This window comes from Saccostrea cucullata, unplaced genomic scaffold (assembly GCF_032062105.1).
Source record: "Saccostrea cucullata isolate Sc308-1 unplaced genomic scaffold, CSIRO_AGI_Scuc_v1 ctg109, whole genome shotgun sequence".
NCBI lineage: Eukaryota > Metazoa > Mollusca > Bivalvia > Ostreida > Ostreidae > Saccostrea > Saccostrea cuccullata.
In genome coordinates this window covers 283,932-308,561 of record NW_026931028.1, presented here as the reverse complement: position 1 = coordinate 308,561, position 24,630 = coordinate 283,932, and the positions used below count along the sequence as shown (strand labels likewise).

The following is a 24,630-nucleotide window of genomic DNA, read 5'->3' as shown; positions in this document are numbered from 1 at the left end:
TTGTTAAGAAGATACCCCATTCTATGAGTTGCAGATGATGTTATACATTTAGTCACGTTATCTCATTTTGTGCACAAACCCGTTCAACTGTTAAAATGAGCAGTTGAGCACAAACCTGTTCAACTGTTTAAATGAGCTCTGAATAATAATACCATTAAGATAGATCATTTCTCTTAATCTTGACTATTATATTTGCATCATAAAATATCGTTCATAATTTTAATGTCCTTGTGTATCTACAGGAGGAAGTAAGTTATGTCTACTTTCTATATTACACGACTTATAAGTAGATGAGTGGTACATCAGTTTCGAGAATTGGTTAACATGAGAAATCTCACAATCCAGACTATATGCTTTATCTAATGTTGTTTTGATTCATTTCACAAATTAAAAACTAACATTAAATAAATACGCTGTAGAAAGTATCATGTAAAACGTCCCTTCTTATCATAGACCAGTAATCTGTATCATACAACTGTCATATGCACTTGCGTATGCGCTAACTGGTCAAAGACTCGCGAAATTTACTAAGATTAGGTGATAGAATAAACGAGTCCATAGCAAAAATAAAAAATAAAAAGCTTTAATAACTAACCACATTTACGATTTCCTGGGCAGACCCGGCAGTTACAATATCATCATAATCATGGTCTTCTTTCGTGCAATCCAACCGGCATCGGTCTGTCATTACCAGATTTAATTTTCCGAACTTCGAGCCCGTGCATATTACTCGGAAAAAGTTTTAACATTTGACGTTCGGTTAGCCTACATACTATGAGGCATTATACATTCATTCTAATAATGACTGCACTATTCAGCACCACAGAGTAATAGTAAATATTCTGAGTTTATTCAACAATCAAGGGCCCTCGGCGGGCATGAACAAATTATTACAATATGATTACACTGATTACAATTGCATATTATAGATGTATAATGTAATATGACTAGTGATTAAGTTCGACATTGAGAAGTGCAATACCCCAAGATGTATCATCATGAAAATGTACGATTTGTTACATATTCACAGTACAGTCTCACACTGGATCAAAAGTATAGAAAAACCATAGTATGATTAAAAAAACAATGAAATAAAAAATAATAAATATAAGATAAATAAAAAAAAATCTTGTAATAATGGCAGTATTCTAATATATAACTAGTGCATCTTGAATACAAAGGGCACCAGGGGATGATACCTCTACACAGCTAGTCTGGGAAACCTGTACCCAAGTATTGAAGATGCTCATGATGAATGATGTTTTATCTTAATAGAATTCACCAAAAAATTTAGATTAAGTCATATGTGATGCGAGTTTCCCCCTTTCCCACATTCTTCTTCAGTGCGTTGCTTAATTTTCGTGAATAAATGATAATTTTATTAAACAATTGTATCGATTACAGTATACAAATTAAATGCAAAACACTGTTGGATTTTGTTACAAACAACATTGAATACACCAGACATATCGATATGATGGCTCTGATTACACACTTGACATAATTGATATCAAATGGATATTGAACAGTTGAATTACACCGACAGTAAGGTTCTACAACAGACCGTCGTCTGGCTACTTACCAGTATTGATATTTTCTATAAGACCATCCGCAGTGAAAATGCACATTACAGACCACATCTAATTCATCCAGAGGTCTTATATGTTTGTCTTGTCCTTCCCTCTGAATTTTTTTTTATAGTTAAGATGCAAGATACAATTATTGTTGCAATTTGTCAAGCGATGGTGCCTATCAAAATATTGATTACCATTTCTCCGACTACCCACACTAAATATCAAAATCACTTTCTCTACACATTGTGACCTGAACCTAATATTCACATGATCTTAGCTTTGTAAACCAAGAAAAATACTCTGAATGCTGATGAAGCATCTATAATTATCAAAGAACATAACAAGAACACCTGTAGCTTTCTACGCCGAATCGCAAGCATCACTATTTACTGGTACCTAAACTGTATGTTTGTTTGTTCAACCGGTGAAAAGGTTGTTCCTTAAGTGTATAAACATTGATGTTCAATAACTGCTGCATGTATCGTAAACGATCAATCAAACACAAAGAATCACAGTAAGGATATACATCTAGATCTGTTAGAGGTAAATCCAATTGAGGAATCTCTTCATCGCACATGAAAAACTTTACCTCCATCCAGACTCACATTAACCAAAACTGCATAACCTTTGAGATTTTAACCTTCAACCAAAGTATTTGTCTTGCCCCTGATCTGCATTGTTTAACCGAAAAATTGACTGCTTTTTATCTTCATATACATTCAAACATAACCATATTTTTTAAAAAAAGTTATTCTTAAATTATAGACAATTATGACAAAGTGACTGTAATTGTACATCAACCAAATTACTTTGTTTAAAATCACTCTGATTATACACTCTGATTATACACTCTGATTATACACAAACATGCTCTAAAGACAATTACGAGAAGATGATATTGAAAGAATGCTGGCGGTGTAATATATTGATTCAGTAACAAACTGAAGTTACTCTCTCTCACGATACGGGCCAACTAACAACTAAATTGTATGACAAACGAGAATCCAGACTTTTCCATCGCCAGCTTACTTATCTCCCAACTTATTCGATACTAGAGTGCATGCTTCGAGGACGATCAAATGTTAAACATAGGCAGGCTACTGACAGATAAGTTGATGTTAAAGGAATTCAACAACCTCGTTCAAAGTCTACACTCCGTTAATTATTCTTATGTCGTTATAATGACCAAGTTAGCAAACACAGTCTATTGTTGGATCGTTTTTGGCTGACCCTTTTCATGCCAATTCAGTGTAGTAGCATTTTTCAAATGAAGGGGGAGGGAGCCAAAAGAAACCCATAAACTTATACTTCTTTCAGTACCAAATTTTTCCTATACATTAATACTGAAGGAGGGTGGCACCAGACTTTTGGTGAACATTTTCAACAGAAAAAAAAGTTTCGTGTGATGCCACTTGCCTGCAATTTTTAGGCCTTTGGTTTTATCCTGAATTGACTATGGAATGTTCCATACACCTTATCAATACATAGGGCTTACGGAGAGCGTGACCTGTCAACAGGCAAGCTAACATCTCCTCTGCACCTGATCCCATGCACCTCTGGAATTTCCAAAGATCCTTGTTTTATGCTTTCTTTACAGATTTGTATCAATTTGTTTAAATATATATTTTACATTTTTAGAGATCGGTCACCTCGTTGTCTTTTTCCATTTCAGTGTAAACAAATACTGGGACTAGTATTTGTTTACACTGTACTAGTAGTTATGCAATACTTCAACATAGTATGAATGATCATTTTTTTAACATCGGCAAGATATTGACAGATATGTTGATGTTAAAGGGATTTGAACAACCTCGTTAAAAGTCGGGATTCTGTAAATCCTATCGTCGTTATAATGATCTTGTTAGCAAATATAATATATATGGTTGGATCGTATTTTGGTTGACTTGTTTCATATAAATTTGTTATGCCTTTAGTTTTATACTGAATTTGACAATACAGAATGTTCCATATGAACCATATCAAAATATAGGGCTCAAGGAGGGTATAATGACCGGTCAACAGGGGATGCTTACTTCTGCTAGGCACATGATCCCACCTTTGGAATTTCCAGAGGTCCTTGTTTTATGCCTTTTCACATATTTGTCTTGTTAGTTAATTTTTTTGAGATCGATCACTTTGTTGACTTCACCTTTTTCAATAATTCAAAATACGGTTAGGGGACTATTACTTTTGCAATACCTTTAGATATAATTGCTACATCGAAAATTATCGGAGTGCTCGAGCTTGAATTTAGAATTCATGACCGGAAATATTTCAACAGAAATAAAAAACAAATTTAGATAAAGAATATCGTTTCACAAATATGCAATGCATGAAATTGGAATTAATCGATTATTTTTATCAATGAAAACTGAACTCTTCTTAATGACCAGTCCATGTATTCTCTTGTGTGGCCCCGAGCTATCGCCGCATCATAACATTAATGAAAGTGAAACGGAATATTACATCTTCACTAAATGTGACCTTGCATGGTCTTATCATTATTAACAATATAGGCGGACAAGGGCACTTCTCTTATTAGAAAGATGGAGATAACGAAGAGTGAACAACCTCATGAATTTCGTAAACGATACAAAAGACCGAACACCAGTATTCCCTGACGAGCATAGTAGGGGTTGTAACACTTTACAGTTAGAAACACTTAGCCATGAGTAAATGGTTCCTGAAATTTAGCATCTTATCTTCCAAATCTCTAAAATATAACAAGATATTTTCCTCTTTGTAAAATGATTGCTCTTGGTTAACAAAGCAATTTCACTGCAGGGGTGGGGGTGGCACAGAAATTCCTCGGCAGGTATAATTTAAAAAACGCTCAGACGTCACCATTTGATTTAGGCAGAACAACTGTATGGTATGTGTCGGCAATTTATCCCCCCACCAAAAAAATGATAGAAATGTTTCTAAGAGTCAGATATAAGCCATTAAAATGACTTTTCGTAAGTGGGAAAACTCTTACATCGTGAGACTTCCTTTGGAAGTCTTGCCTTAGAGTAAGCTTCCCCCCTACCAGGAAGAAGTCCAACTTATATACGATTTTACCCCCTCGTATAACTTACTTGAAATCGCTCACATTCTAATCAAAGACCTTTATTTAATTCAGAATTGAAATGAAACAGAAATCGGTAATTAATTAGGAAAATGACATAATTGTGGTGTTTGAGCCACATTTTCCGATGTTGAACACGATAGCGACTGTCATGTATAACTGAAGAAGCTTGAATTCTATCAATTAAAGAAGCCTGTTATGCTACATTGAGTAATTTCCGTCAACAGGATATAACAGTAGATACCCATCATCTCGTGTACATGTACATGTAGGGCTACATATGTACATCAGTTTGAAGAAAAGAAAGTACTAGTACTTTTAATACCGGAAGCCTTTTCCAATGAAAACTATGAAATCATTATTAATACTAATCATAAATCCTATTCCAAAGCAAAATGTTTTACAATTACGTCTGGAAAAAAATATGAATTCGTAATTAATGGATTTTTGGTCATGCAAAGTTCATTGTAAACATTAAAGTATCAAATGTATTGAACTCAATTATTTTCTTGGTCAACATGTTGTTATAAAAGACTTCAATGATCAATTGACTCAACAATCAGTCGATCAACGAATTCCGGCGATCGTGAAGTGTAAAAGCTTTCCTCCATAAAGGGTAAATTGAAAGTGAATTGGAACATATGGCCATATCTGGATAGACAACATGCGATGGTGCGCATGAAGACATCTTTACTGATATTGGCCATGCATACAGATTATTGTAATAATTCGTTGAAATATCGTGAATTTATAAGAAAAAAAATCGGAAGACAGAAAAAACAAGCGCCGTTTTCATGAGATATGAAGGCGAAATATTGGAAGTGGTGAAACTAGATGCTGCTAATTGCAAAAGATACCGATATACCTTTCAAAATTGATCCTATACAAATGTATAGAAAACTTCTAATGTTTTAAAGAGCAGCCATAAAAGAAATCGATGTTTGACCGCTGATTGAGATACTGGACCTGTCGCTGAGATGTTGGGCCGCTTCCCAAAGTACATGTAGCATAAAGCGTAACAACTAGCCATATCGAGTGATTAGCATTTAAAATACATGTATATAAATTAAACATTTTTTCTCTTTTAACAAAAAATACTTTAGAAAATACACTTTAGCTGATGGGCTTCACTGCAAAAAGTGAGTACACGTTCATGCGCTCAGTAGTTGAAAGCTGTTCCAATGTAAGGTGCATCGTGTTGATACGCGACTTCTTATGGCAGAGATGACTGACCTTCAGGTCTCCAGCTAGAAACTTGGACATCGTGATATATATATGGAGATAACGAACAGTATTCAAACTCAATGGTCCATTAAACAATACAAACTTTGGAACAGATCAAACACGGACCTGTAAAACATTATAGTTGGGATCAGGTGTCATGAAGGAGTGGGCATCTCCTGCCGACTAATCACACCCGCCGTGTGCTCCTTAATTGTCATGATCGGGAAATAACGGGAAAAAATCCGGTGGCAATCCATTGTGTAAACAATGGTCTAACAATTTGTATGAAAAACATCAGTCAGCATTTGACTTTATGATAGAGTGTATTTGCAGACAAGGTCATTGTATCGACCATAGATCTTACAAAATGATGACTTTAAACAAGACTGCTGATATTGTTGTTTCATCAGCTTGTTTATCAAAAACTCTTTTTAGAAATTTTCATGCGTAGAGAATGAACTTAGAGAATACACCGTCGATATTTCTAAATTTCGAGCTTGAAGGTCACAGCAAGTGTTTTCTTCTTATCACGTATGAGTTTGAACAAATTCTGCTTCATATGAATACAGAAATAGGTCTGCTAATAACGGGGCGCAATTGGTACCCAATTGGGAATTCCAATCGATTGTTGGAAGACCTGTTCTTCAAAAACCAAACAGATAATGTCAGTCAGAAACTAAAACATCCTTCTGATGGAAACTTCAGAGTACTTGTGTGTACAATCAGAATGAACAAAATAATTGTGTAAATGACCAATGACAAGGCTAGTATATATTAATGAGTTCCTTTTTTAATTTTTATTGAAAAAGCAACTGTCAATGATAGCAAAAAGCTCGGAATTTAATATACGAGTATCGTGGGAAATTGTTGTATACAAAGTCGGAAAGTCTTAATTTTTTATGTTGTTGATTGTCAGCCACCTGTGCTGACACACCAACTGGAGGATGTCATGGTTTAGGGTCGAAACATCCGGTGACGGATGAAGACCATCTGATGACGATCGGAACCGACAGGCGAGCACCAGAGGTGGAAGTTACAGACAGTTACAATCATGCTTAAGAGTGCCAAACTACCAGTTAGTAGAGAACCATCTTCTGTAAGTGAATAATACTAATCTGGGAAACCAGTGACTGCTAGGAAAGACTGGATGGAGACTGGGGAAGACCGATGACACTGGTGAGACAGATGACTGCCAGGAATAATCTGGATACGGGTACCAAGTGGGAGCTTCCCTTTGTACAGTCCCTGTGAGAGGACACCCGTGCGACACCGAAATTAGCTAAGTAGGAACAAAACGATCAACACTCCAGAGCCTCCCGAGAGGTGTGGAGGATGAGAGGCTCGAATAGATTGAACAATCCACGGATTGTTAGAAGGATGTACCGGTGCAACTGACATTAGATGGAGGAAAGGCTGAAGTCAGATGTACATGTGGTAAAATCTGACCTTTGAGGACTAAAGATACACCAAACAAGAAGCCGATGTGGTAGTGTTGCAACCCAGACACAGCGCACAGAATTAACTGGTGAGACGGAGGATGATCCTGGCCAGGACACAACCCACAGAGCCAGGAACCTCTCCGTGTCTGACTCGTCCCAGGACAGCAGCGGCAACCTGATGGAGGAACTTGGTCTTCAAAATAGTCAGGGCCGGCAGACACAAAGAAACGGCAAGGAGAAGAGGCCAAGGAAATCGTGGCCGAGAGGAGATGGTGAAGCGGTTGGGAGTGGCTCCGATCAAGATGTAAGCATGATCCATGAGTCAACAATGCAAGGGAATGTAGAGAGGAGGATAGAGGTACTTAGCACGTGGTGTATAACACTGTGAAAGAGCAGTTTGGGACAGTGGAAGGAAAGTCAGGAAATGAGACTAAAGAGCAGACCCTAAATAGGGGGGAGCGAAGGATTAGAAAATGTCGGCAAGAACTAAACGAGCTGAACGAACAGTTTAGAAGAGCGAAGGACTGGAAAAGCAGGAATAGCACAGTTGACGGATGGCATCTGGTCACAGCTATCAAGGCTACGGAGAGCGAAGCAATCGAGGCAGAGAAAGAAGAAAAGAAGGGAGGAGAGCAGAACAAGGTCTGTGAAGAACTCATTTAAGTTTACAAAGGATCTTCTAGGCGAAGAAAGAACAGGGAATCTTCATTGTTCAAAGGAAGAAGTAAAGGAGTATTTAAATGAGACACACTCTGACCCACGGAGAGAAGAACCACTGAGTCAGTGCCCTATGAGGTGATAGTGGATCCACAAGAGGTTCAGATGGAAGGAATTGAAAGAAGTGGTCAAGAAAGCAAGATCAGATTCTGCCCCCGGACCAAAATGGGATACCATACATAGTGTATAAGAGGTATCCAAAGTTGCTGAGAAGATTATGACAACTTTTTCGAGTAATTTGGAGGAAAGGGACGATACTAGTAAGCTGGAAAGAGGCGGAGAATGTTTTGTACCGAAAGAGAAGAGCTCGAGGACAACCAACAAGTTTAGAACAATATCTTTGCTAAATGTGGAGGTGCAAAGCAAAAATATCAGGATACATGGTGGAGAACAGATACATAGATCCATCTATTCAGAAGGCAGGCATTCCTGGGTACTCCGGATGCGTAGATCACTCAACTCATCAAGGAGGCCAAAGACAACAAGAAAAATTTTGCAGCAGTGTGGTTCTAAAGACCTAGCCATCATGTATGGATCTGTACCCCACAAGCTGACTGAGTCGGCGATGGAGCGGTACCATATACATGTGTACCAGAGAAGGTACAGGGGAATGTCAAGAGCTACTTTGGAGGAATGCAGATCTGGCTCACTGTCGATGACTACATCACATCCTAGCTGGCAAAGGGTAGAGAAAGGGATAGTCACAGAATGTACAATCTCTCCTATGTATGTAAAAGTATGGGGATTGTGACCAGGACTGCAGAAAGAGAAATAAGAGGTCCTCGATTCTGGTGTCGAGGAATTAAAAAAAAGGCTTTCCTTGACTTTTTCAAGTAGCCTATTTATTATTTAAAAGTTTCAAAGGGACAGAGTAAAGTTTGGCGCGAATTTTAATGGAGACGTGTTGTGAACAATTCACCGGTGCGATTTTTCTCTCCCATTTGGTAGGTAAAGACAGACTCAATAGGCGATTGACCACTAAACGGGGGGTTAACAGGTTATCATATAGTAAAAAAAACTAGCGTACTGTTTGAAACAAGCGTATATAATTTTTTGGCCGTGGTTTGCGACGATGGAACATGCATCTACACAAACCCGAATCCAATTACCCATCCATGGTTTAACACAAGAACAATTGGTTACGAATTTTCACAATTATTGTCCCCCATTTCGCGAAAGCAAGGGGACATTAAATCTCATTCGTCTGTCCGTCCGTCAATCTGTCTAGCTGTCCGTCCGTCATGAAAATTTAACCTTGCCCATAACTTTTGATTTGGTGGAGCTATGACTTTATATTTCACATGTGTATTCCTTGTGTTAAGACCTTTCTTTGGGTACCACAAAATTTGACCTTTTGATCTTGACCTTTGAGATTGACCCTTACTTACTTACTTAGGCCTGTCGTTCAGTGAGGAACATAGGCCATCAACAACAGTCCTCCAACGAACACGATTCTGAGCTGCTCTAACTGCATCATGCCAGGTCATATCCTGTGTCTTTAGCTCCGACTCTGAGTCACGCCTCCAGGAGTTTCTAGGACGTCCTCTTTTTCTTTTGCCCTGTGGGTTCCAAGTCAGGGCCTGGCGTGTGGTGCTGGATGGTGACTTCCTTAATGTGTGTCCAATCCAGCCCCACTTCCTCTGTCTTATTTGTATGTCCATTGGTTCCTGTCCTGCTCTTTTCCATAGTTCTTCATTGAAGATCCTTTCAGGCCATCGGATGTTGAATATGCGCCTGAGACAGGTGTTATAAAATGTCTGGATCTTCTGCAGGGTAGCTTTAGTCATCCTTCACGTCTCTGCACCATACAATAGGACGGACTTTACATCTGAGTTGAGGATCCGCAGTTTAGTGGTAATACGGATGTTCTTTGAAGCCCAGATGTTCTTTAACATGGTAAATGCAGTTCTTGCCTTGCCAATTCTTGACTTGATGTCGCGATCTGTGCCACTCTCTATATCCACCACACTCCCCAGGTAGATGAAGGACTCAACTTCTTTGATGGGCTTACCACCAACTGTGACTGGTGCTTGGACAGGTGTGTTTATCTTCATCAATTCTGTTTTCTTCAAGTTGATTTTGAGGCCTGTTCATGCGGATGTTGTTGCAAGGCGGGCTGTTTTATCCTACATCTGGCTTTTGTTGTGTGAAAGGAGAGCCAGGTCATCTGCAAAATCAAGATCGTCGAGTTGCATCAGGAGTGTCCACTGTATACCAATGTTCCTGGCTGATGTGGTAGTCCTCATGATCCAATCAATGACCAAGAGAAAAAGAAATGGTGACAGCAAGCATCCTTGTCGAACTCCTGTCTTGACCTCGAAACTATCAGACATCTGGCCAGCATGCGCAACCCTGCCTTGGTAGGTGTTTCGAATCAGGGAGACTAGCTTCTCTGATACTCCATAGTGCCTCAGTATCTTCCACAATGTCTCTCGGTCCACGCTGTCGAATGCTTTCTCATAGTTGATGAAGTTGACATAGAGGGGGGACTTCCACTCCAGTGATTGTTCTATAATGATGCGCAGACTGGCTATCTGGTCAGCACATGATCTGTTGGCTCTAAAACCAGCCTGTTGGTCACGGAGCTTTGGGTCCACTGCTTCTTTCATTCTCTTGAGAAGTATTCTGTTGAGGACCTTGCCAGGCACTGACAGTAGCATGATCCCCCTGTAATTACTGCAATCTCTCAGATCACCTTTCTTTGGCAGCTTAATAAGGATACCTTCTTTCCACTCTTCCGGGATGTTCTCTTCTTCCCAGTTCTTGTTGAAGAGGTTGCATAAGATGTTAATGGTTTCTGCTGGTATCTCATCAGGCCCTGTTGCTTTTCCATTCTTAAGTTTATTAATTGCTCTTCTAATCTCTGTCATTGTTGGCTTATCGCAGTTGATCGGGAGGTCTATCTTGGCTGGTTGTATGTCTGGAGGTGTTTCTGGTGCTGATCTATTTAATAGCTCTCTGAAGTGTTCTACCCACCTCTTCAATTGTTCGTCTGTTGTTATGAGAGTTTTCCCGTTCTTGTCCTTCACTGGCTTGTCTGTTTGCTGGAACTTGTTGGAGAGCTTCTTTGTGATCATATACAGTTCTTTCAAATTTCCTTGTCCCGCAGCTTCTTCAGCTTGTTTGGCCAGGTTGTCGATGTAATCCCTTTTATCTTTCCTGATGCTTTTCTTAACTTCTTTATCTGTGTAGTCCTCTTGAGCTTTTGTCTTAGCTGATCTTGTCCTGCTTGTATTCAGCACTGCTTTCTTTTCCTTCCTCTCTTCCACTTTCCTCATGGTATCACCAGAGATCCACTCCTTGTGCTGATTCTTTCTTCTGCCGAGGACTTCCTCGCATGTGCCTTGCCACATTTCCTTGATGTACTGCCATTGGATCTCGATATTGGTATCATTGTTTTCTAGCTGGTCCTGTAGTAGCTGGAATCTATTTGACAAGCTGAGATGGAATGTTTTCTTCACTTCCTTTGTTTTGAGGGCACTCACGTTGTATCTTGTCCTCTTGTTTGTCGTGTTGTTGAACTTCTTGAGGCGCAGTCTTAATGCCGTCATCAGCAGATGGTGGTCTGATGAAATGTCTGCTTCTCTCATCACCCTGAAATCTTTCCATGCTCTTCTAAATTTCTTGTTAATGCAGATATGGTTCGATCTGGTTCTCTGTAACATGGTCAGGGGATCTCCATGTGGCCTTGTGAATTCTTTTATGAGGGAAGATGCTTCCTCCTATTACCATCTGGTTAAGTGAGCATAGGTCTGCAAATCTCTCACCGTTCTCATTCATGTAGCCCAGTCCTTGTGTACCCATGACTTCATTGTAGCTTGTGTTGTCACCTCCAATTTGGCATTGAAGTCGCCCATGAGTACCGTCATGTCTTTCTTGCCTGTTTTATCCAAGACTGCCTGTAGTTGTTGGTTAAAGGCATCTTTCTTTTCCTCATCCGCATCATTTGTGGGGGCATAACATTGTATGATGTTGCACTTGATCTTACTTTCCTTGGTGTTAAACTTGACTGTTATTATGCGGGAGTTGACAGGTTCCCATCCGATGAGAGCACGTTGAACCTCTAAGGATTGCGTCAGACCTACACCTTCGGTGTGGTGGGCTCCCTCCTCGGTGTGTCCTGAATACAACAGTGTTTCTGCGGTGGTTAGCCTCAGCTTTCCCGTCTGTAGCCACCTTATCTCACTAAGTCCTAGGAGACAGATGTTGTAGTGCTTCATCTCCTTTGCCACCTGTGCTGTTCTTCCTGCTTCATACATTGTTCTGATGTTCCAAGTGGCAAATCTGATGGTTTTCCTGGGTGCCAGAAAGGGAGTCAGCTCTGCGGTTTCCTTTCTGCTTTCATTGCACAGCATCATAGTTCCCCTTGAAGTAGGTCCAATCTGGCCCAGGTTATGTTAAATTGGTTTTGGCTTGTCGTTGATGCTTCTGTGACTTGCTGTTTTTATAGGGAGGGTTGCATAGGCAGTAGCCTCGAGGAAAGGTGGTTTGATTTTGGAGTTTCCTTCCTAGACTGCTTTCCTTCCCTGGGTATTGAGCACAGTCTGCCCATTTGGTTTTATGTCAGTGTTTCCTTCCCCTAGCCTTTCCCGTGGTAGGGTATGGCCGCAAGACAGCGGAGGTTTGGAATCAGAGTTTTCCTTCTCTTAGATGAGCTATCCTCCCAGACTGATGAGCCCCATCTACCCAAAGCACTGGTTTTCAGACGCCAGGTAACTCGCCTTCACCCCTTCTCCTATCAGTAGTACCAGTTCTGCCGGACTTGATAAAAGTCACACGAGCAGGCTAGGAGCTGGACTTTGGTTGTCAGAGGCTATTTGAGGCGCATGTCATAAGGAGCATTTTATAGACATTGGGAGCTTATCCCCATTGCCACCCCTTGGCTATGACAACCTTTGGAGTTTGACCCACTTTTACACAAAAATTCCAAATTTTTACTTTGGCCATAACTTTTGAACGGTATATACTAGGACTTTTATATTTGATCTATGTATTTTTTGTGGCAAGACCTTTCAATGGATACCAACAACTTTGACTTACTGACCTTGACCCTAGAGATTTCTGTACTTATGAAAAAACAAAACTTTAACCTTGGCCATAACTTTTTAGAGATGTTTACTTCCTGTGAGAAGACCTTCCTTTATACGCTATGATTTTTGACCTCCTGGCCTTGACCTTGAAGTTTGACCTACATTTCAAAAACATTAACCTTGGTCATATCTTTTGAACAAGAAGAGATAGGACTTTCATATTATACATGTATATTACCTGTAATAAGGCCTTTTTAAATACACTATGATTTTTTGACGCAGCAACCTTGACCTACTTTAAAAAAAATAAACATGACTTTAAATTGGCCATAACTTTTAAATGAGAAGAAATAGGACTTTCATATTAGAGATCTTTCTGAATGCACTATGATTTTTGACCTTGTGACCTTGTCCTTGAAGTTTGACCTACTTTTCAAAAACTTTAATCTTGCTCATATCTTTTCAAGAAGAAAATATAGGACTTTCATATTACACGTGTAGATTACCTGTGATAAGACTTTTCTAAAAATACTATGATTTTTTTATGCATCAACCTTGACCTTGAAGTTTGACCTACTTTTAAAAATGTTAAATATTACCTTGAATTACCATAACTTTTGAATGAGAAGAGATTTTCTAAATGACATACATTGTATGATTGCGTTCATATTTGACAAAATTAGCTGCAGATCTGTAGCGTTATGGTTTTATATATTTGTCTTTGGTCAAAAACAAATATATAAAACCATAACGCTACAGATCTGCAGCTATGACAAAATATGTCATAATAACAAATGACATCTCACCAACAAAGAAACCGAAAGTGGGGGACCACAATTCTTTGAATTTGCTTTTTTTTATACAGTAGGTCCGTAAACTGATGAATAAAGAATAATAAAATTTGTCATTTTATGAATACGCAATCTTCCGGGTTTATCCTAGTGTGCGATATAGGTTCAATAATTAGTGTGCTTTTATTTACTTCCTAGTATCACGAGATTAAAAACATGAGTTTGAAAGGTAAATATTTGGATATTTTTCATTAAGTAAATGTTAATTAATTTTTTAAAGTAAAAATTTGCATTTATTTACTCCATCACATCAGAAACATATTGTCGATTTCTAAAATATTGTTATAGATCTATAAAACTACATACATGCATACTTTATCATCATGATCATAACGATTTAAATGATTTTTTTTATGGATGCTTCTCGTTTGCAGATCCCGGAACACCACTAAATGGCTACTCATCCCCCTGGTATTACAACAGTCACGGGAGATCTGCGTGGGAACACCAGGTGGAGGCTGCTACCGATGCCAGATTGAACTTAGACACTCAAATTACAGGTACTGACCCTTCTGGTAAATAATCTAAGTGTAACAGTGATTACGCAGTAACTACATTTAGCTACATTTTAAAAGATTTGGGGCCTGGAAGCTATATATACAACAGCTAATTTTGACAAAAACTGTTACATCTTTAGTGAAATAACAGAAGAATATGACCATTGATAACTTATAATTCAGCACAATGTGAAGTAATCATATTTATCCAAGCCTCACTAAAACACAAGGTGTACTTCGATCAAATAAACAGGTATCAGAACAAGCCCAAATTATTGGTATGATAATTCCATATTGTTTATAGTGACACACCCATTTATAATGGCATCGTATGATATCTACCCATCCGAATCATCCCAGCAGCTGCACTAGTATACAACTAATTTTTAGCATATTATAAAGGTCTTCTTTAACTTTTATCATGATTTAAATAACTGGCATGTGTGTACATGTGATGTATCACAATTTTACAAATGACTTTGTTCCTGTCATTTTTGTGTGTAATAATATACAATTATTTAATGCCTGAGCAGTCAATAGACCAGAATATTTTTCCCGAGGTGCAGGGAACAGCTCAGTGTGTTCTATTGCCCAAGGCCAGCTTTTCTGGTCTATTGACTGTTCAGGCATTAAATAATTGTTTTATTACCTAATTTTATTTTCCATATTAAGTCTTCACAATTGTATATTCAGTACAGAAGGTTCCCGTACCATATAGTAAATCTATGCCTAGATATGGTGCATCTTTAATATTAATTAAAGATTGATTGTATAGACTATTGTTTACATTCCTCTCAAAAATTTTTCACGTCTCAGATGGAGACGCCACCACTTGCCGGTGGAGAGGGACCTTTTTCGTGCCAGCAGTGCACCTACTGCGACACGGGACCTCAGTTGATAGGTCTCACCCGAAGGACCGGTCTCCATGTCCCAAATTGTATTAATTAAAAGTAACTCGAGATCATTAAATAAAATATCCGACCATTGAAATCACACAATTTTTAAAACCAATGTCGAAAGATCGAATAAGATGATTGTTTACCATGTCTGTGCAGTGTTACAAATGACTAAATTTGAAACCTGGATCGGTTTTTTTCCGAAATACGTTACCGGTCAGTAGAACGTGCAGTCTATTGACCGGGCAATAGATCGCAGTCTATTGACCGGTCAATAGATCGTCAGTCAGTAAATCGGTTTGAAAAGATAAGAAAAACTGAAAACACATACAGAATAAATGAAAATATTAAATCTATAATAAAACAACAAAATTCACTTGATTAGGTAATAAAGTGAAATTATTTACTGTCATTTCCAGAAATCACAAAGTCTCACTGGATTCCCACAGAGATATGTCCCAGCTGCTGTAATCGACAGTGTAAAAGGAAATTCTCTCTCCTGGATCGCCCGCATCATTGTAGAAGGTGTCCTTTTTTTGCTTTTGATTGAGATTTCATTTAATTATGTCATAATCAAGTACATTTAAAGTGAATCTTCCTGAATAATTTGCAAAATATCTAATTTACTGCACAAAATTACACTATATGGCACAACTAAAGAATGTTATTGAATCACATTCTTCAAAGTGATCAAAACTGCTGTTGAAGATGCTTTACATCTTAATTGTATTTTCCTTCTTTAGAACTCTAATTTGAACACTACAATCTTTTTTAAGGCAAAATTATATGTTAATTTATTTTTGTGTATTTGTAAGCCTAATTTATACCAATACTGTTTGAAACTAATTTTAAAATAAGTTATGAATATTTTGTCTGACACAGATGTGGAAAGATATTCTGCAGTCCTTGCCTTCAATTCCAAAGAAAATTAAATCTTCTTGCCAATCCTGATCCTGAAGGAAAAGCATACAAGGTGCAGAAAGAAAATAATATTAATTGATTTACCAAATTGTCATATGTTGAAATATTTGTTCAATGTCTCTTGCATAAACAACTTGGTCATAATGGGAATTGTCTCCACAAAGTGACTTTCTGATTAATTCGAAACCTTACCCCCAGTCCACTCACCCAGTCCCACTTTCTCAGCTGTAGGCATGATAAGGAGATCAACATTGTACATTATAGTGAAATTCTTCTATCATTTTCTCCTCATAAACAGCAAGGCTACAATAAGTCTATAAGTTTTAATGCAGCATTACCCATCAAGTTATATTTCAAACTGTTTAAGGGTTAGGGTAGAGCCATTATAGAAGTTCAAATTCTTGATTAAATATGCACAAGATAACAAGTTGGAAGTTTTTATATTAATTTATGACCTCAATTAAAATTGTTGTAATCATAGACTAAGCTGGTGGTTTATTCATGCACATTAGTATTACATGTATTCATAACAGAGATGAGCTATGTGTCCCATAAGCCTCTACACTGTATGTGATATCTAGACTGTTTTATGACAGGTGTGTCAGGCATGTTTTGAGGAGGGCCAGGTACAGGAAGGACAGAGTAGGAGACTGACGGAATATTTCTACAGATTGCGTCAACAAGGGGTGCTGACAGCCTCCGTGATAGAGAACGGCAAAGTCACAAAGTGCTGGAGGCAGAGGTATGTTTGTTGATAACAAATCCCAACTTTTCTTTCTTTTTTTTTCTTTTTTTTTAGAAAATGTGGAAAATTTCAAAATAGTTGAACATCTTCTATGTATACCAAATAAAGTTTCTATATATATCTATATACAATAGATATTCACTTGTTCTAACCATAAACTGTATACAGGGAAATTTTTGTCTCCGTTTTGTTTTCGCCCCTTTTGTCCTTACCTCAGATGGGCGAATTTAACACAGGGTGAATTCAAAGAATACAACATAATTTCTTAAACAAAAGTGTGACTGGGCGAATTTCAGATGGGGCAAAGTTATTTGCAAGCATGAAAGAGCAAAAATAAAACGGGACGAAAATAACCGTGCATACAGTATGATTGCCAACATATTTAAGCATTTACTTATTTTTTGCATTAGTTGTAAAACAGGTATGAGTAAATGTATCCTTTCCAGTGCATTGAATAATGATAAGGTTCTTAACATTCAGACTTGACTTAAAAGCAGAGTGCAAACGACTGACAGAAGGCTTTAAATCAGCAATAGGAGGATCAGAAATTAAAAAAACCATCCATGACCTGAAAACCTTGGTCACCATGCCAAACTGGCAGAAGTCTTCTACCTGGCTAGTAAGGAGCAATCATATCTGTTTACTTTGACATTTAAGTCCAAATCCACATTTAGGCACCTCATTATTTAATGTAAAATCATATGTTTTCTAGGGATCAAATTTTTGTGGTTTAAGGAAAATATTTTGGTTCATGGGGATTTGATTTCATGGTTAAAGAATTGTTCAGTAGTAATATATGTGAAAAATTGCATTTCGTTGTGGACATAAATTTGTGGGTCTCTACCTACCACGAAAACAACGAAAATTAAACCTCCATGAAAATTAGTGATTTCATAGAATTTTGTATGATTTGACTTATTATGCCATCATCATATTTAATTTGAAATTTTGTGACCTAGGCAACACAGATTATTCGATATTTACTAATTTTTTATCCAATCAAATGACACATGACAATCAAAATTAAATTTTATTGTTGTTTTAATAAAGCTACAAATAACCTCCAAACTTCTTTTGACAGCAAGAGAATTTAGCAGAGTCTTGCCAGGTGTGTGCTGCTAAGTTTGGTCTGACGAGGAAGAAGCAGAACTGCAGAGTGTGTGGTAGAGCCGTTTGTAAGGCTTGCTCTACCAAAGACCTCCTGCTGTTTATTCCCAACGAAAACAAAGAGGCTGACCCACAACTAGCCATCATTCGAATTATTGGAGTAAGTTTAAAAACTGTCAATTTTAAAACTATTGAGATATATTTCAAATCTAGCTAATAAACTCATTTTTGACCTATTAATAGGTATTGTATTTTATGCTATTACCTGTGCTTCTCAAATATTTGATTTTTTTTTCAGTCTTGAGAAGTTAAACAAATTGTTCAATTATAAAAAAAAATATTTTGTACATCAATTCAACTATATATATTATTATTTTTTTCCCTTGTAGTGTCCTGAGAAGGAACCTGACATAGCTTTGTACTTAAGAGTTTGTAAACTCTGCCAGGAGAAAATTTCCACCAAACAAATTCTAGAGAACAATGTTACGGAGGATGAAGCACAAGAAGGGGCAGATAACCTGGTCAGGCTGGAAACCCTCCACAGTAAATGTGTCAAGTTAGAACAGAAGACAGACAGGCAGCTGACACAAGTAAATCAAAATTACTGTTAAATCCACTAAATCAAATCAAAATCAAATCTTCTTGCACCAAAGAATAAGTATAGATGGTGGTGGGGGGGGGGATAATAGTCAAACATGATTCTATAGCTACATATTTTTATAAAAAGGAAATGTTAGAATCTCACAGACAAAATAAAAAATAAGTTTACAAAAGTCTGTTAGTTACTCATCTAAGATGAATACATGTACCTGTGTATGGAATTACTTGGTCACATTTTTATGAAGGATGTAAATTCATGGGCATGCATTTTCATTCCATGAAAGCAATGGAAAAAAAACCCAGGAAAACAGTATTTCACAGTATTTTCTCGTTAATTTAGCACATTGATCAGCATTGTCATCTTCATAATCAAATTCATTTTCATTGTCATAAACACGTCATCCTGCTTCACCACTGAAGGCATTGCTGCCATTTATTTTTTATGTCTCTATAGCTGATAAGTAATCTCTGTCATTTTTTTTTTAATTTCGATCATATTGATTATAGTTTACTATTCCTCTTTCAAGTTATGTTCAAGTAAGATATACATATACTTTATTCAGTTGGTATGTACTCAGTAAATGATTTTATAAGATGTAAAAATACAATTTGAGTATTTATGTCCATTTTTTAGTACCAGTCAGTGATTGAGTCCCTGGAGGATAATTCCAGGAGAGGGTCAGACTCTGGAAAAAGCAACATTAAAGTTCTCGCCAAGGCACAGGTTATTGCTGGCTTTTTAGTTTTTCAAGTGTATATATGTTTTTATTCTTATCATTGATATAAAAAATTTATAAATTGACTGAAAACAAAGAATTCAAACACTTTTACCATAATTGTTGTGTTTCAAATACATTAGGTTTTAGAAAAAAAGAAAACTGCTAATTTTCCTTTCATTTCAAACCAATTTTGCTTCAAGTCAAGTGTTTTTAAAAAAGTGTGGAAAGGACAAAACCCAGTGCTCCAGTCCTAAAGTAATATTACATTTTACATTTCGTTATTGTTTATTATTTCATTAGATTTAACCATCTTGTAACTTTTCTCTATGAAGTATCATTTTTTGCTATATTTCCCTCTTATATTAATTACAGGAGGACATTGCTGATTTCTTGTCACAGTATAATGCAAATATTCAGAGGACAAAACAGTTAAAGCCCTCTACAAATACACAAGCTATGCTGTTTAGGAATTGTCTAAAGGTAAGGATAAGTGTATTTTCTTTTATACATTTATTTACTGTGTTGCAGGATTTTTTAAGTGGTGAGTTAACTTAGGCTTATTTTAGCAATCTAGTAAAAGCCATATAGAAGTTTATGTCTAAATTTGATCCCTTTGTACAAATACTGAATCAATGAAAGATAGCATAAATCATGACATATGGAGATAATTAATGAACAGTATTCAATCTCAAGTCCATTCAAACAAGAAAAATCTGGAGCAGAGCAAACTTAGACCTCTAAAACATCAGAGGTGGGATCAGGTGCCTTCTTTTGGTTTTATTTGAACTCTTTTGTATATCATTATCACAATGCTCACAAATATACTGAAAACTCATCTGGAAGGTGAACACCCTTTCTCTGCACTGGCAGTTGTTTGAAATTGCATTAAACCCATTACAATAGCTCAACTACAATAAATACTCGTATTTGACCTAGCTATAATGATATTACACTATTAGGTTGCTTTTTGTCTTTCTATAAATATGTAAAATACATGTACTATCAGTTTGTGACATTGTATTAACAAACTTTTGATCTATTTGAACTCATATTATTTCCACAAAGTGTTTTATTTAAATTTTAATTGAAAGCCTATATTTTTGTAGTACAACTACGAGACAAGCTTTAATTGTTTCTCTTTTATTTAGAGTAAGTGTGACTTTTACTTAGAAAATCAATATACATTCCGGAAATTAAAGCAAGAGTTGGAAAAATCAGCACCCGCAGAAACACTTCAAGTCATACAACAGACAGTAGACCTTAATGTAAGTAAATATTATACACAAGAAAGTCAAAAATACAGTCGAACCTCTATATCTCAATCTTAGTTGAGCTGAGAAAAATCTCTGAGATATCTGAGGATTTGAGATATCAGGGGTAAAATGCTTAAAGAATAAGTGGTTGAGAATTCTTTATTACTTAGACATATCCATAGTATTTGAGATATTAATGTTCAAAATATTGAAGTTCAACTGTATTTCATTTTCAATCACCTTTAGCTTTCAGTTACCTTGTATGAGAATTTGATAATAATTTTTTTATAATACTGTGCTGTAATTAATGTGTTTTTTATTTTTTTACACAGGCGATAACCAGTGCCCAGTTGTACGTTAGACAGCTGACCTTTGAGACCCTCCATCTCTGTGATAAATACAAAATCTGTGGTTCTATCCCAGAACTGCTCAGCTCATTGGATGAGGTATATTGATGGTCTTATCAAGTTAATTTTTATTAACTTTGTACTAGTATCACATATGATACTATAAAGTAGAAGAATTTGGTGCACAGTTTATTGTACATGTAGTACCTTTTGTGGAATGCCGCTTTGCTAAAATCTCAGTCTTAAATTTTTGTGCAAAAGTATGCAAGCTTCCATTTTCCTTTTTATGCTACTCTCTGACAGTAACTTCAATAGAAGATTTATCTATAAATCAAGTCAGTGTAGCATTTTGATTGCTAAAATATAAATATTATCAATTCCATTGAAGTGAATCGTTTTGCATTATGTCACAATCTGCTCAAGGTAAATGGCACATGCCTTCTAACTGCAAGCTTTATGATTAATAGTTTCTCCTTATCCTTGATTGGTTGTTTTTGCAAGAGACTATTTCAGAAAAAAAAACACAATCAAGTACTACTGTATACAGGGTTATTTTGTCCCAAGTTATTTTTGCCCTTCAACAGTTGTGAACAGTTTTGCCCATTTTGAATTCACCCAGTCACGGTTCTGTTTAAGAAATTATACAGTGTCCTTTGAATTCGCTTCGTTTTAAATTCGCCCACTTGTGACAAGGGCAAAGGGGGCGAAAATAAAACAGGGGCAAAAATTTCCCAGTATACATGTTTACCTTGAGCACAGCTATCAAAATAGGTTGTGACTTGGAGCAAAATGGTACACCTCACTGGAACTGCCAGTGATAATAAAACAGAGGGACAAGACATGTTTAAAGTCTTAATTTGGCTTCCATGGAAGTGAAAATTTTCCCAAATCTAACTTCAAAATCTTTGGGTTTTGATGTTGAGCTTGCAAGGAAACATTATTTTGGCTTTGGCCTTAATGCCTCTAATCTGTATATATATTTAAAATCAGCTTTCAAGTAAAGATCATTGGTAAATATTTCCTCCATGAACAAGTGTTAATTTTTGTACCATAGGTACTTGTATTTTGAGCCCATATTCCAGTCATCTTGATCAATTTTCAAAATTTTGGTTTAAAGATTATTGATAATTATGCTAAATTCTAATACATTTATGAGATTTTTTCGCCTTTATCTTTAGATGAGTTATTTCCTACAAATGGTATGTTCTGCACAAAAGATGGAATTTTGAAATCTTGATATTTTATATGTACCCAGGCTTTGGAAGTTGATGCTAAGAGATGTCTGGCATTAAATGGTGAGAGCTGGGAACAGCATGATTCCAGTATTAAAGACATGATCAGGCTACAGATGAAGGCAAGTTACATGTATTATTAACCCTTAGTGTAATGCATCTTATGTAAGCAATTAAATGATTTTTTAAAAACAGTCATCCCCCCCCCCCCAAAAAAAAAAATCATCACAAAATATAAATCTAGAGAAGTAAAGCATTTTGAAAAGGGCTGTGTTCAGGTGTTACATCTTAAATCAAAATTCTTCTTAGAATATAAGAAAATATAGATACAGCTATTCAGTTTATCCAAAATTTAATTTCATTTTTATCCTTATGAAGCATAGCAAGTAAATATAAGCAAATCCCCCCTTTTTTTTTATAAACTGGTACACTTAGATCATAGATTGTTTTCTAATGCTGCATTATAATAATTAATATTTGTGTTTTTAATATCTCCTCATTTTAAACAGGATCACCGGCTGATAAAACTGTCCCGTGCACTGTTATCCCTAGGAGGTAGTGAACATGTGATTATGATGCTTACAAAACGGACTAATGAAGTTTTACAGCAAGTACAAGTTCAACTGGAAATGAAGTCTACTGATAAAAGCTTTAGAGGATCAAAAACGTCCCTTAATAAAACCAGGGACAGTGTCAAAGAAGCAAAATTAGTGATAGTTTAAGTTTATTTACTTACAGGAGGAGAATACTTGGGAAAGTGCAATAAAATGAAATAAAATTAGGCCTCAGTGCTCACTAGAGATGTGTTTGTCTTCCTAATAAATTTTTACATGTGACTAAAAAACATTGATATTCCAAAATTCCTTTTAATCTGTAAAAAAGTTACCATTAGTAAGCTTACAAATTGAATCTTTGTTACTGAGAAAAACTGCAAGCTTATGTAAAACTTGAACCCTAGCTGCATCATAGCTTAAGAGGACCATTCTATGATAAAGTTCAAAATTCACAACTGCAGTTATATAAATTTTTTGTTTTGTAAAATATATACATGTATTTTTATATAAAGTTATGACACCATATTAAACTTTTAACATATTAGTACATGTATCCCATTGACTATGATCTGTCCTCAAAACACCAGGGGTCCCCTGTCAAATCACTGCCTTTGGATCCCTGACAAATTTCATTAGATCTTAATTGGGTTTGCAACACATAAGGTGGGATTTTTCTCTTGTTTCTGACTTGATGAAATAATCAAATTTTTCAATGTATATTTGCATTTATCTCTTATGTATTTAGATATAAGAGATTTAAAAGATCATACTGTATAGGGGATTAATTTCACGGGTTGTAATTTTCACGGTTTTCTCTTCTCTGACACTGTCGCGGTTTCTTGAATTCGCGGCATTGGTATATTATAAAAGTTTCCTCCCTTATCTATACCTATTGAAAACTTATTCACTGTTTCTTGAATTCACGGTTTCATCAAAACCGTGAATATAGCGAATATTAACACCGCGAGTTAATTTCCCCCTATACAGTATTTTTCTTTTCTCATCACAATTGCACGACTTTAAATAGATATGGTAAACTGAGTTTGAAATCTAGCAGGGACTATATTTTTGGCGGAATGGTGGCGTATGAAAATATTTTCTTTTCTGATTCTCAAAATTATAATAGAACAATGTATTTAGTTTTAAATTTAACACATTCAAAGACTTGAAGAATTTTTTAAAATATAACAAATAAATACATGTATGATTTTCCAAACAAACTAAAATATTAGCTTTTAAAATCTTCCAATCTAAGTACAGTTATGAGTAAAAATCTGTAGAAAGTGTTTTTACTCTCTTATCAAACCATCAAAACTTCTTCTCAACAACCGCTGGGCCAATTTCAACCAAACTTGCCACAAAGCATCCTTGGATGAAGGGGATTCAAGTTTGTTCAAATGAAGGACCACGCCCTCATTCAAAGGGAGATAATTGGGAATTAATGAAAATTTGTTGGCATGATTTAAAAATCTTCTTCTCAAGAACCACTGTGCCAGGAAAGATAGACTAATGGGGAAACATCCTCAGGTAGTGTAGATTCAAGTTTGTTCAAATCATGACCCCTGGGGGTTGGGCAGGGCCGAAATGGCCGACCAAAGTTTTACATAGAAATATATAGGAAAATTCTTTAAAAATCTTCTTCTCAAGAATGACAAAGCTATAATTGATCATATCTATATGGAAGCATCCTCATGTAGTGCAGATTCCATCAAATCATGACTCCTAGGGGTAGGGTGGGGCCAAAATGGCCAACCAAAGTTTTACATAGAAATATATAGGAAAATTCTTTAAAAATCTTCTCCTCAAGAATGACAAAGCCATAACTCATCATATTTATATGGAAGCATCCTCAGGTAG

At 36.4% G+C, this 24,630-nt stretch overlaps 2 protein-coding genes across 4 annotated transcripts in view; one reads left to right on the top strand and one right to left on the bottom strand.

Annotated features, from left to right (window-relative positions):
• The window catches only part of LOC134231091 (sodium/hydrogen exchanger 2-like), a 29,627-nt gene extending 28,902 nt beyond the window's left edge, over positions 1–725 (bottom strand). For all 3 annotated transcript variants that reach the window (XM_062713015.1, XM_062713016.1, XM_062713017.1), the window contains exon 1: positions 596–725. The gene's annotated coding sequence lies outside the window, so the exon portion shown is untranslated. The remainder of the gene's footprint in view (positions 1–595) is intronic.
• Positions 726–13,967: 13,242 nt separating this feature from the next.
• Positions 13,968–23,326, top strand: LOC134231076 (uncharacterized). The gene is made up of 14 exons (XM_062712977.1): positions 13,968–14,071; positions 14,277–14,402; positions 15,715–15,820; positions 16,178–16,268; positions 16,813–16,958; positions 17,442–17,580; positions 18,043–18,228; positions 18,458–18,658; positions 19,303–19,392; positions 19,760–19,867; positions 20,536–20,652; positions 20,973–21,086; positions 22,243–22,341; positions 22,729–23,326. Exons 1-14 carry the CDS (start codon positions 14,059–14,061, stop codon positions 22,939–22,941), a joined length of 1,749 nt encoding a protein of 582 aa, XP_062568961.1. The 5' UTR covers positions 13,968–14,058; the 3' UTR covers positions 22,942–23,326.
• Positions 23,327–24,630: the final 1,304 nt, after the last annotated feature.

What these genes read in the sequence shown, in the direction of transcription:
- LOC134231076 (XM_062712977.1), top strand. An exon ending in CTGAAGGAAAAGCATACAAG is followed by an intron (nt 16,269 to 16,812) that starts GTGCAGAAAGAA and finishes GTTTTATGACAG; the next exon opens with GTGTGTCAGGCATGTTTTGA. An exon ending in AGAAGTCTTCTACCTGGCTA is followed by an intron (nt 17,581 to 18,042) that starts GTAAGGAGCAAT and finishes TTCTTTTGACAG; the next exon opens with CAAGAGAATTTAGCAGAGTC.